Source organism: Salvelinus sp. IW2-2015, linkage group LG14 (assembly GCF_002910315.2).
Source record: "Salvelinus sp. IW2-2015 linkage group LG14, ASM291031v2, whole genome shotgun sequence".
NCBI classification, from domain to species: domain Eukaryota; kingdom Metazoa; phylum Chordata; class Actinopteri; order Salmoniformes; family Salmonidae; genus Salvelinus; species Salvelinus sp. IW2-2015.
The window spans coordinates 48,645,732-48,658,170 of record NC_036854.1 but is presented as its reverse complement, the minus strand read 5'-3'; the positions used below and the strand labels follow the sequence as shown (position 1 = coordinate 48,658,170).

General features: G+C 45.7%; 1 protein-coding gene across 2 annotated transcripts in view; it reads right to left on the bottom strand.

Moving 5' to 3' along the window:
• Nucleotides 1–1,102: 1,102 nt before the first annotated feature.
• Nucleotides 1,103–12,439, bottom strand: part of LOC111973141 (phenylalanyl-tRNA synthetase 2, mitochondrial) — a 127,580-nt gene continuing 116,243 nt past the window's right edge. For both annotated transcript variants that reach the window (XM_024000391.2, XM_024000390.2), the window contains exon 8: nt 1,103–2,096. In XM_024000391.2, the coding sequence (XP_023856159.1) occupies nt 1,958–2,096 (139 nt within the window). In that variant the 3' untranslated portion in view covers nt 1,103–1,957. The remainder of the gene's footprint in view (nt 2,097–12,439) is intronic.

Here is a 12,439-nt window from a genome sequence, read left to right as displayed (position 1 = left end):
CCACCTAGCTAAAGTTAGTCACAACAACATGAAATTCGTAACATATCATACAAAATGGATGATGGACTTCCACAAATTAATACATACCATACGAAACGTAACATAACATACAGTATCATACTAAATGGAGGGAGACACTCATCACGTCGCAATTTAATTTTCTCTGTTCCTCTCCAGCCAATTTATTTAAAAAAAGAAACAAACATTGTCATAAAGAATGGGCCCTTTCTTTGACAGCTCTATTCTGTTGGGTCAGTTTGTCAATCTAGTGCTCTGTATACCCAACGGCAGCAGTGAAACAACAAGAGAATCCTGATGATTCTATTGACAGAGATTGYAGGCAGGGGATGAAGTGTTAATGTTTCTAATGACTTCTTAATGAAGAGGCTTACAGCACATCAAATAAATATGGGAACACAGTCTCATCTGGTATTCACACAGGTTCTTCCAGTCGTAAATAGAATAGCGGGCGTAATAGACCGAGTGCAAATGCATAATCACTCTGTTAACAAGACTGATGAGGGCAGAGGTTGTTCCAAAAACATTGGTGCTCAATCTGCGGTATAAAATCATTACCGCAGCTCCTCAAATATGTGCGTGCTCTGCTCAGAAAGAACGATGGCCAGGACTTTAACCAAACGTCACGGTTTATTTGAAATCACCTGTTAAGCGAACYGAKATAAAGGKCACTCTTTGTACTTTCACCCAGCACTGAGACAACAGCGGCTTTTATTACAATGCTTCTCAGGTAGTGTACCAACACATCCCCTCCTCACTCTTAATAACACATCTTTTATGGAAATATTACAAATACAAATGTCGATTGAACCATCAACAGGACTGTATTGTGTCCGTTCGTCGGTCTCTCTCGCCAGGCTGGTAAGAAGCCAATGGCATGAAAGGCTTTAGGTGACGTCCATATTAAATCAAACACATTCCCCCTCTGGTGACGCGACGCTGTGGATTGTGTCACTTAAGAGCGTCAGCCACMTCACATGAAAGGTTACTGGAGACTCTAATGATAAGAGTTGCTTGGTACCGKGGTGGAGTAGAGCCTAGAGTGGATGTGTCGCTTTGTTCAGAAGAATCAGTGACTATAATGTCACATAGCAGACGCTTTTATTCAAAGAAATGTACAGTACAATGCGAGCATCCATTTTTATTATGTGATCAATGCAGGAATTGAACCCACTACCTTGGCATTGCTAGAGTGGTGCTCTTACAAACTCTGCCACACAGGACCACTATCTAATAGTCACATTGAAGCACACTTTCGAGGAGGTCTAGTCGTTACCTGTAGTCTCGTACCAAACCTCTCCTCAGGGACAGCCATCCGTTCCATGTATTTAAACTAATCCAGAGCTAGCACACCTGATTCAACTTGACAACTAATGACCAAGCCCTTGACTACTTGAATCAGGTGAGTTAGCTCAGGGCTACAGCAGGAAAATAGTCCTGCAGCAACAGGAAATATGAATTATTATGGTGATTATAATTTCTGGACCTTTTTTGTAGGGGTTGATACATTTTTCGTTGGGGCAAATCAAGTCTGATATTTTAAAGTGGAAATGATAAACTTTAGAATAGTTTTTAAACTTTGAATACACTACAAAACTCTCAACAACAAAAGGGAAATCAAATTAAGATCCTACGTCTGCAGGTACTACAACCACTTTCATTATTGTTGTACTACCAAGAGGAGGAACCCCAGGAATGGTCCGTAGGATTCCCCTCGTGTCTCTATGAGAGCCGAGAACAGAGTCAGCCGAAGTCCGTCCGCTTGAAACGTGTAAGTCATGGTTATGTTCAGAAGGGCACACAGTGACAAAGCTATTGAAAAAGGGACATTTTGAGTTTGGGTAGTACTTTTCCGTTTTGCCAGGTTTTAAACCGATTTTTCCTGTTTCGCGCCTACTGAGCAGGGGAGGGTGTGGCAGAGGGTGCGGCGGAGGGGGTCTCAGTACCGCCCCTTCACGCCCAGTTCCTGCTCGGCGGTGTGCTCGATGGCGGCATGGAGAACACGCACCTCCTCCTGGGTCAGYGTCCTCTCCATGTGGCGGTAGGTGATGCGGTAACAGTGGCTGTGCTTCTGCGTCCTGTGGYGAGAGAAGAGAGACAGGGGTTAGGAGGACCGAGAGGGATCAAGAGAGGGTGTAGGACACAATGGATATAAAAATAAAAAAATCCGCCAAAAAATAAACGTCCCTTTTTCAGGACCCTGTCTTTCAAAGACAATTTGTAAAAATCCAAATAACTTCACAGATCTTCATTGTAAAGGGTTAAACACTGTTTCCCATGCTTGTTCAATGAACCATAAACAATTAATGAACATGCACCTGTGGAACGGGCGTTAAGCCACTAACAGCTTACAGACGGTAGGTAATTAAGGTCACAGTTATGAAAATGTGGGACACTAAAGAGGCCTTTCTACTGACTCTGAAAAACACCAAAAGAAAGATGCCCAGGGTCCCTGCTCATCTGTGTGAACATGCCTTAGGTATGCTGCAAGGAAGTATGAGGACTGCAGATGTGGCCAGGGAAATAAATTGCAATGTCCGTACTGTGAGACGCCTAAGACAGCGCTACAGGGAGACAGGACAGACAGCTGATCATCCTCACAGTGGCAGACCACGTGTAACAACACCTGCACAGAATCGGTACATCCAAACATCACACCTGCGGGACAGGTACAGGATGGCAACAATAACTGCCCGAGTGACACCAGGAACGCACAATCCCTCCATCAGTGCTCAGACTGTCCGCAATAGGCTGAGAGAGGCTGGACTGAGGGCTTGTAGGCCTGTTGTAAGGCAGGTCCTCACCATACATCACCGGCAACAACCGGCCTATGAGCACAAACCCACCGTCGCTGGACCAGACAGGACTGGCAAAAAGTGCTCTTTACTGACAAGTCGCGGTTTTGTCTCACCAGGGGTGATGGTCGGATTCGCGTTTATCATCGAAGGAATGAGCGTTACACCGAGGCCTGTACTCTGGAGCGGGATCGATTTGTAGGTGGAGGGTCCGTCATGGTCTGGGGTGGTGTGTCACAGCATCACAGGACTGAGCTTGTTGTCATTGCAGGCAATCTCAATGCTGGGCATTACAGGGAAGACATCCTCCTCCCTCATGTGGTACCCTTCCTGCAGGCTCATCCTGACATGACCRTCCAGCAAGACAATGCCACCAGCCATACTGCTCCTTCTGTGCGTGATTTCCTACAAGACAAGAATGTCAGTGTTCTGCCATGGCCAGCGAAGAGCCCGGATCTCAATCCCATTGAGCACGTCTGGGACCTGTTGGATCGGAGGGTGAGGGCTAGGGCCATTCCCCCCAGAAATGTCCGGGAAATTGCAGGTGCCTTGATGGAAGAGWGGGGTAACATCTCACAGCAAGAACTGGCAAATCTGGTGCAGTCCATGAGGAGGAGATGCACTGCAGTACTTAATGCAGCTAGTGGCCACACCAGATACTGACTGTTGATTTTGACCCCCCCCTTTGTTCAGGGACACATTAATCAATTTCTGTTAGTCACATGTCTGTGGAACGTGTTCAGTTTATGTCTCAGTTGTTGAATCTTATTATGTTCATACAAATATTTACACATGTTAAGTTTGCTGAAAATAAACACAGTTGACAGTGAGAGGACGTTTATATTTTTGGAGACTAATGAACACAAACACAAGAGCTATGTTTGACCTCTCCAGTGAGATCCACATGGACAATCCCAATTAGATCAGACAATATTCATGTTGTCTACAATATTTGTCACATCCCTCRATTCCTATGTGATATATAAAGACATTAGGTGAGATGTTAGAGCCTACAGTAGTCAAGAAAATGGATTATGCATGCACACACACAAACGCACGTTCCCACACACACACATAGTCCCTGTCTCTCTAGGGGACAGTAATGAGGATCTTCAAAGTACAACGAAGGATGAACATGAACAACGCTAGTATCCGCCACATAAAGTAGTTCGAAAGCTAAGCATGGCCCTTTTGTCATTTCCATATTGCGGTGCTCATTGAAACCAACGGCTGAGATTTGTAATGTGCCACAAAGCACCTAGCTAAGACAAAATGTCTGAGAGAAGACGTCTGAAAGACGGAGCCTTGGGATTCCATAGCCCAAACCCCATGGGATCCCTGATAAAATCAAAGTCGGCTTCATACCAGCAGACTCCCACTGTCAGGGGGACACATCTGGTGTCTGTTGCAGAGATAATAATTCAAACAGAGAAGTGGTGACAAAATCACGCAGTGGTTTTAGTCACGCAAACACCGAGGCAGGCTGTGGCGACTGACATCAGAAAGTGTCAACTGTTTTCTGATAAAAGTCCTAATTTCAAGCACATTCCTCACCGGTCCTAATTTCTGTATACTTCACTTTATACACATCACAATATGGGGTGCATTTAAAAAAAAAAAAACAGTACAGACGGCTGCTGCGCATTACTGGGAAAACAGAGGCGAACTGTTTTCCCTGACAATGCAGATATCCACTGGAAATGAGAAGCCGCAATTACAACGAGGCGGTGGCGACACTCAGGCCGTTTCGCCACGTTTAATCAGGAAACCCTTTAGAGCCATAAACGGGGGCTCCGCTCTCGCCTTTCATTTCTCTCCAGCTCCGGCAGACAGGAGAATAGATTACATTTCTCCAGCTTTACAGTGTTCTATACGGTGGCGGGGGCTGTGCCATAGGTGTCGGTTTCTTCCCTCCTCTACTCTCTGAAAGGGCAACCTTGTTTCACAGAAAACTCCTCCTCGCGGGCTGCCACGCTAAGAATAGCTGCAGCCCGAGAGAGTGTGATCTCTGGGTAACCTTGTCGGGAGGTGACTGACAGATGAGAAAATATAATTTAGAGCGCACGGCGCGGAAAGAGATAATTGGTTTATCGGACCGACATACTCGTTAAAGAGAAAAAAGAGAAGGAGATAAAATCACACTCTCAGCTAGAGAGCTACTGTGGGCAGCTTCGTAAATACCAGCCCTGGCAAATTTATGCCACCACTGATTGCAAATGGGACATTGCATGGCGCTCCCACGCCGCTATGTCTTTCTATACTTTTTGGGGACCAATCAAAATCCTATTTTCCCTAACTCTTAACCTAAACTTAACTCCACCCCCCCACCACAGCCAAAACCAGCTAATGAGAAAAATGTTTTTTCCCCCTCCAGCACTGAGCTTGCACAATGTTCTTCTCCCTCTCCCTCCATCATTGACTTGACATGTCAATGTATGACAATACATACTGTAGATATGCAAATGATGAGCTAATGGAATTTGCTCCAAACCAGAACTGTGTATTAATGATAGAGTGCAGACCATAACTATCAACTGTACAGGAGGGGAGGGGACATTTCCTGAGGCGATTCCGACTTGTTAATGGAGAAATGAATTATTCAACGTCCGAGCCCATCAAAAATAATCAATGATTGGCCATGACACACCGTTAGAAATGGCATTTGTTGTCTCCATTGTCTCCATCCACAGCGGTTGGTTCATGCATAGCTTCCCTTGTTTCTCTCTCCCCACTCCTGCCCCGTCTGTCTTAGCAAAAAGAGTATCTGACATTTCCACAGAACGCGCAGTTGTTCAATAATTCAGTGTGCAGAAGGTGAACAGTGATCCAAACACACAATACAATCACTATTTATTGTAGAAGTCTCCATTTTATTGCCCTGCAGAATTTGGTTTACAGTCAGCCAGTCGGCTGTCGGATATTTACACTAGCTTCTTCCAAAGGGAGAAAAACAGAGCTGTCCAGGAGCATAGAGGATTGGGGCCTCCAAGGCCGGCAGGGCAGATGTGAGAGAACTATCTAACAAAGATTGGGGTGCTGTAATCAGGAATGTACAGTATGTTCAGAAAGAGTGATGTCGTGAAGCAAAGCGAGCTTTGTTGTGGCGGGAAACTCGATCAGACAGCAGACAATGTCAAAACAAATTGTTCAATAAAATGTGTGGTCAAACAAATACAGTTCTCCTGACGCATGTTGTGATTTTGTTGATTACATGTTGTGTAACTCTCCAGGCCACACTTTTCAGGAGTGAGTAGACCTATTTTCAGGGTGTGAAGAGGGTATCCAGCAGACTGCTTCACAAACTGGTTGTGATGTGGTTGTATTCATGACGTCATTACAACCTATTGGGTAAAGGGCTAGGACTTGTTGTGTATCTACAGTCACGAGTGACAGAGCAATTAGATCAGCGATGCTTAGGGGGATGTTTGGAGGAGTTGGGCTGGGAGAGGGGACAGTGGCTGGCTGAGGGAAGAGAAGCCGAGAGGAGGAGAGTAGCCCAGTGCCAAACACACAGGAAGCAGGAAGTCCACTCTAATTGGTTCCAGTCAGCTAGAGAGACTGCTTAGCCTGGGACAATCATATACCACTTTTTCTCTCTCACTTTGTCTTTTATGCTCTCCAACACCGACCGACCGACCGACCGACCGCACACAAGCACAGCTCCAACCCAGATCCGGTACCAGGATAAAGATACTAAGGGGGCAGTTGAAATTGGCGAGGGGGATACATTTTTGGGGGTTCTTGCATTGGAATTATATTGAATTCTGCTTATATAATCACACTATACCAATATAAACAAAGTTCAAATACCGAGACTCCAAGATCATTGAGGGCTTGTAAAAATCGGTAGCTTCTCTCTGCTGCGCTGTATTAGCACAATGGACAGCGCGCTACAGCTAGGCGGTTTTGGTAATGAATATAGGCTACAAACAGCCTATGTGAATCTAGCCGTACACACAACTGTCTTACCAAAATAATGCAAACCAAATGCTGAATGTAGTAACCTAGTTATTCATGCAGGCAAACAAAAATACTGAATAGCAGTTTGGCTTAGAAAACCAGCACAACTGAATGCGAATGAACGCAACAGAACAAAACAAAGGTACCAAGTAGTAGGCCTAGTAAACAAAAGATCAGCTTCATGAAGGCATGACACAATCTATATTTAGGCTAGTTACATTAACAGTAAAGAAACACAGTAAACATAAGGTGAATGGACATCCAAATAACCGCTTCGAACATGGAAAATAATGCTGCTCGCTCTTGAGTACAGCTAGTTGAGAACAAGTTCTCATTTACAACTGCGACCTGGTCAAGATAAAGCAAAGCAGTGCGACAGAAACAACACAGAGCTACACATGGAATAAACAAGCGTACAGTCAACAACACAATAGAAAAAAGCCTATATACAGTGTGTGCAAATGGCATGAGGTGGTAAGGCAAAAAATAGGCCATAGTAGCAAAGTAATTACAATTTAGCAGATTAACACTGGAGTGATAGATGAGCAGATGATGGTGTGTAAGTAGTGATACTGGTGTGCAAAAGAGCAGCAAAGTAAATAAAAACAATATGGGGCTGAGGTAGGTAGATTGGGTAGTGTCACGTTCTGACCTTAGTTTCTTTTTATGTCTTTGTGTTAGGTTGGTCAGGGCGTGAGTTTGGGTGGGTAGTCTATGTTCTGTTTTCTATGTTGTTGTATTTCTATGTCTGGCCTGATATGGTTCTCAATCAGAGGCAGCTGTCGATCGTTGTCTCTGATTGAGAATCATATTTAGGTAGCCTGTTTTCCCACTATGGGTTGTGGGTGTTTATTTTCTGTCTAGTGTCTGTTCACCTTACAGAACTGTTTTGTTTTTCTTATCGTTGTTATTTCGTGTAGTGTTCAGTTTGAAATTAAAATATGACGAACACTTACCACGCTGCATTTTGGTCCTCCTCTCCTTCCACCATGAGAATCGTTACAGGTAGGCTATTTACAGATGGACTATGTACAGCAGATAGCTGATGTTTAAAGTTAGTGAGGGAAATGTAAGTCTCCAGCTTCAGCGATTTTTGCAATTCGTTCCAATCACTGGCAGCAGAGAACTGGAAGGAAAGGCGGCCAAAGGAAGTGTTGGCTTTGGGGATGACCAGTGAGATATACCTGCTGGAGCGCGTGCTACGGGTGGGTGTTGTTATCGTGACCAGTGAGCTGAGATAAGGCGGAGCTTTACCTAGCAMAGKCTTYTAGATGACCTGGAGCCAGTGGGTCTGGTGACGAGTCGCAGTGGTGGGTGGTATAAGGCGCTTTGGTAAGAAAACGGATGGRACTGTGATAGACTGCATCCAATTTGCTGAGTAGAGTATTGGAAGCTATTTTGTAGATGACATCGCCGAAGTCGAGGATCGGTAGGATAGTCAGTTTTACTTGGGTAAGTTTTGCGGCGTGAGTGAAGGAGGCTTTGTTGCGAAATAGAAAGCCGATTCTAGATTTGATTTTGGATTGGAGATGTTTGATATGAGTCTGGAAGGAGAGTTTACAGTCTAGCCAGACACCTAGGTATTTGTAGTTGTCCACGTATTCTAGGTCAGAACCGTCCAGAGTAGTGATGCTAGTCGGGCAGGCYGGTGCGGGCACGGTTGAAAAGCATGCATTTGGTTTTGCTAGCGTTTAAGAGCAGTTGGAGGCCACAGAAGGAGTGTTGTATGGCATTGAAGCTCGTTTGGAGGTTCGTTAACACAGTGTCCAAAGAAGGGCCAGATGTATACAGAATGGTGTCTGCGTAGAGGTGGATCAGGGAATCACCCGCACCAAGAGCGACATCGTTGATATATATACAGAGAAAAGAGTCGGCCCGAGAATTGAACCCTGTGGTCCCCCATAGAGACTGCCAGAGGTCCGGACAACAGGCCCTCCGATTTGACACACTGAACTCTGTCTGCGAAGTAGTTTGTGAACCAGGTGAGGCAGTCATTTGAGAAACCAAGGCTATTGAGTCTGCCYATAAGAATACAGTGATAGAGTCGAAAGCCTTGGCCAGGTCGATGAAGACGGCTGCACAGTACTGTCTTTTATCAATGACGGTTATGATATCGTTTAGTACTTTGAACGTGGCCGAGGTGCACCCGTGACCAGCTCGGAAACCGGATTGCACAGCAGAGAAGGTACGGTGGGATTCGAAATGGTCAGTGATCTGTTTATTAACTTGGCTTTCAAAGATGGTTTAGATGGTGGCTGTAAACTTAAAGCCGGGGTCCGTCACTGTTTTCAGCAACCCTGTAGCCTCGAGTCTTACTTCTGTGTTGTAGGAATGTGTGTGTTTTTCCTGCTTTTTATGAAACCCAAAAGGAGTCATTCCTGCCCGCACAGTGGCTTTCCATAGCCCCCTAAACACCGCCAAAATTTACATGACAGGTTGGCGCAAAATAAATCAGTATCTCCGCTCTGCTGTGTCACCCTGTCAATCAGTTAAACTTTAGCACATTTTATATAGGGACATTTAACTAAAACTGAGGGAGCAAAAGTTTGAACTTAGGGGGATAACCCCCCTTTAACCCCATCGTGTAGCCGGGTAACACCTATAGGAGAATGCTGTTCATTGACCACAGTTCAGCATTCAACACTATTCTCTCCTAGCTTGACACCAAGCAACAGGATCCGGGACTTCCTGATGGGCAGACTATAGGCTGTGAGAATTTGCAGCAACACCTCCTCCACACAGGCTCCTAAAACAGGGCCCCCCAGGGGTGTGTCCTCAGCCCTCTGCTGTACTCCATGTTCACCCACGACTGCTTGGATTTACACGACAACAAATCCATCAAGTTGGCTGACAATACCACGGTTGTTGGCCTAATAACAAACAACGATGAGTCAGCCTATAGGGAGGGGAAAGGGGGTATACCTAGTCAGTTGTACAACTGAATGCCTTCAACTGAAATGTGTTTTCCGCATTTAACCCAACCCCTCTGAATCAGAGAGGTGCGGGGGCCTGCCTTAATCGACATCCACATCTTCAGTGCCCGGGAACAGTAGGTTAACTGCCTTGCTCAGGGGTAGAACGACATATATTTACCTTGTCAGCTCTGGGATTCGATCCAGCAACCTTTCGGTTACTGGTCCAACGCTCTAACCACTAGGAGGTAAGTGAATTGGCATTGTGGTGCTAGTACAACAACCACTCCCTCAACATCAGAAAAACAAGAAGCAGAGGACTTCAAGAAGCAGAGGCAACATGCCCCGATCCACATCAACGGAACTGCAGGAGAGTCAGCTGTTTTTAGTTCCTCGGCGTCCACGTCACCGAGGACTTGACATGAACCAACAATACCACCACTTGTCAAGAGAGTGCAACAGCACCTCTACTTCCTAAGGRGGCTGACGAAATTCGGCATGCCCCCAGCCACGAGCTTTTCACTCCCTTACCGTCGGGTAAAATGGCACCCGACAGATGGCTCCGACAGAGAGGGCTGCTTCACTTCTAGCTCGTAGGATTTTTTTGTGTGTGTTATTACACACATCCGGGAAGAACTATTGGATATCAGAGCGGCGGTAACTCACCAGCGCTACCAGCATTACGACTTTCCAAAGCGTATCAATTTAACTGATTCCAGAGGCCGAACCCAAAACAACACTGGCGGAGAAGAGGCACTCGGAGTGGTTTTCTAGTCTGACATAGAAGGTGAGTAAATCACCCACCGCTTCCAAGTATATTGTTCAGTCTCTGGACAATAAAGTTGATGAGCTCAGGGTGAGGGTTTCTTTCCATAGAGACATCAGGGATTGTAACATACTCTGTTTCACGGAAACATGGCTCTCTTGGGATATACTGTCTGAGTCAGTCCAGCCAGTTAGCTTCTCAGTTCATTGCGCAGCCAGGGATAAATCTCTCTTTGGGAAGAAGAAGGGCGGGGTGTATGTTTTATGATTACAACTCGTGGTGTAATTGTGATAACATACAGGAACTCAAGTCCTTTTGTTCACCTGACCTAGAATTCTTTACAATCAAATGCCCACCGTACTATCTCCCAAGACAATTTTCTTTGGTTATAGTCACGGCAGTGCATATTCCACCCTCAAGCCAATACCACGACGGCCCTCAAAGAACTTCACTGGACTTTATGCAAACTGGAAACTACATATCCCGAGGCCGCATTTATTCTAGCTGGGGATTTTAACAAAGCAAATTTGAGGAAAAGGCTGACTAAATTCTATCAACACATCGACTGTAGTACTCGCACTGCTAAAACACTCGACCACTGCTCCTCTAACTTCCGGGAAATCTGACCACGACTCCATTTTGCTCCTCCCTTTCCATAGGCAGAAACTCATACAGGAAGTACCCGTGCTAGGGACTATTCAACGCTGGTCTGACTAATCGGAATCCAAGGTTCAAGATTGTTTTAATTACGCGGACTGGGATATGTTCCGGGTAGTTTCCGAGAATAATATTGACAAATATACTGATACGGTGACTGAGTTTATCAGGAAGTGTATAGGCGATGTTGTACTCACTGTATCTATTAAAACCTACCCTAACCAGAAAAAGTGGATAAATGGCAGCATTCGCGCAAAACTGAAAGCACAAACCACCACATTTAACCATGGCAAAATGACTGGGAATATGGCAGAATACAAACAGTGTAGTTATTCCATCCGTAAGGCAATCAAACTGGAAAAAAGTCAGTATAGAGACAAAGTGGAGTTGCAATTCAACGGCTCAGACACAAGACGTATGTGGCAGGGTCTACAGACAATCACGGARTACAAAGAGAAAACCAGCCACGTTGCGGACACTGATGTCTAGCTTCCGGACAAGCTAAACAACTTTTCACCAGCTTTGAGGATAACGCAGTGCCACCGACGTGGCCCGCTACCAAGGACTGTGGGCTCTCCTTCTCCGTGGCCGACGTGAGTAAGACATTTAAGCGTGTTAACCCTCGCAAGGCTGCCAGGCCAGACAGCATCCCTAGCTGAGTCCTCAGAGCATGCGCAGACCAGCTGGCTGGTGTATTTACGGACATATTCAACCTCTCCCTATCCCAGTCAGCTGTCCCCATATGCTTCAAGATGGCCACCATTGTTCCTGTACCCAAGAAAGCAAAGATAACTGAACTAAATGACTATCGCCCCGTAACACTCACTTCCGTCATCATGAAGTGTTTTGAGAGGCTGGCAAAGGATCATATCACCTCTACCTTAGCTGTCACCCTAGACCCACTTCAATTTGCTTACCGCCCCAATAGATCCACAGACGATGCAATCGCCATCACACTGCACATTGACCTATCCCATCTGGACAAGAGGAATACTTATGTAAGAATGCTTTTCATTGACTACAGCCCAGCATTCAACACAACAGTACCCTCCAAGCTCATCATTAACCTCGAGGCCCTGGATCTGAATCCCGCCCTATTCAACTGGGTCCTGGACTTCCTGACGGGCCACCCCCAGGTGGTGAAGGGGGATGCTCAGCCCCCTCCTGTACTCACTGTTCACCCATGACTGCGTGGCCAAGCACGCCTCCAACTCAATCATCAAGTTTGCAGATGACACAACAGTAGTAGGCTTGATTAACAACAATGACAAGACAGCCTACAGGGAGGAGGTGAAGGTTCTGGGAGTGTGGTGCAAGGAAAATAACCTCTC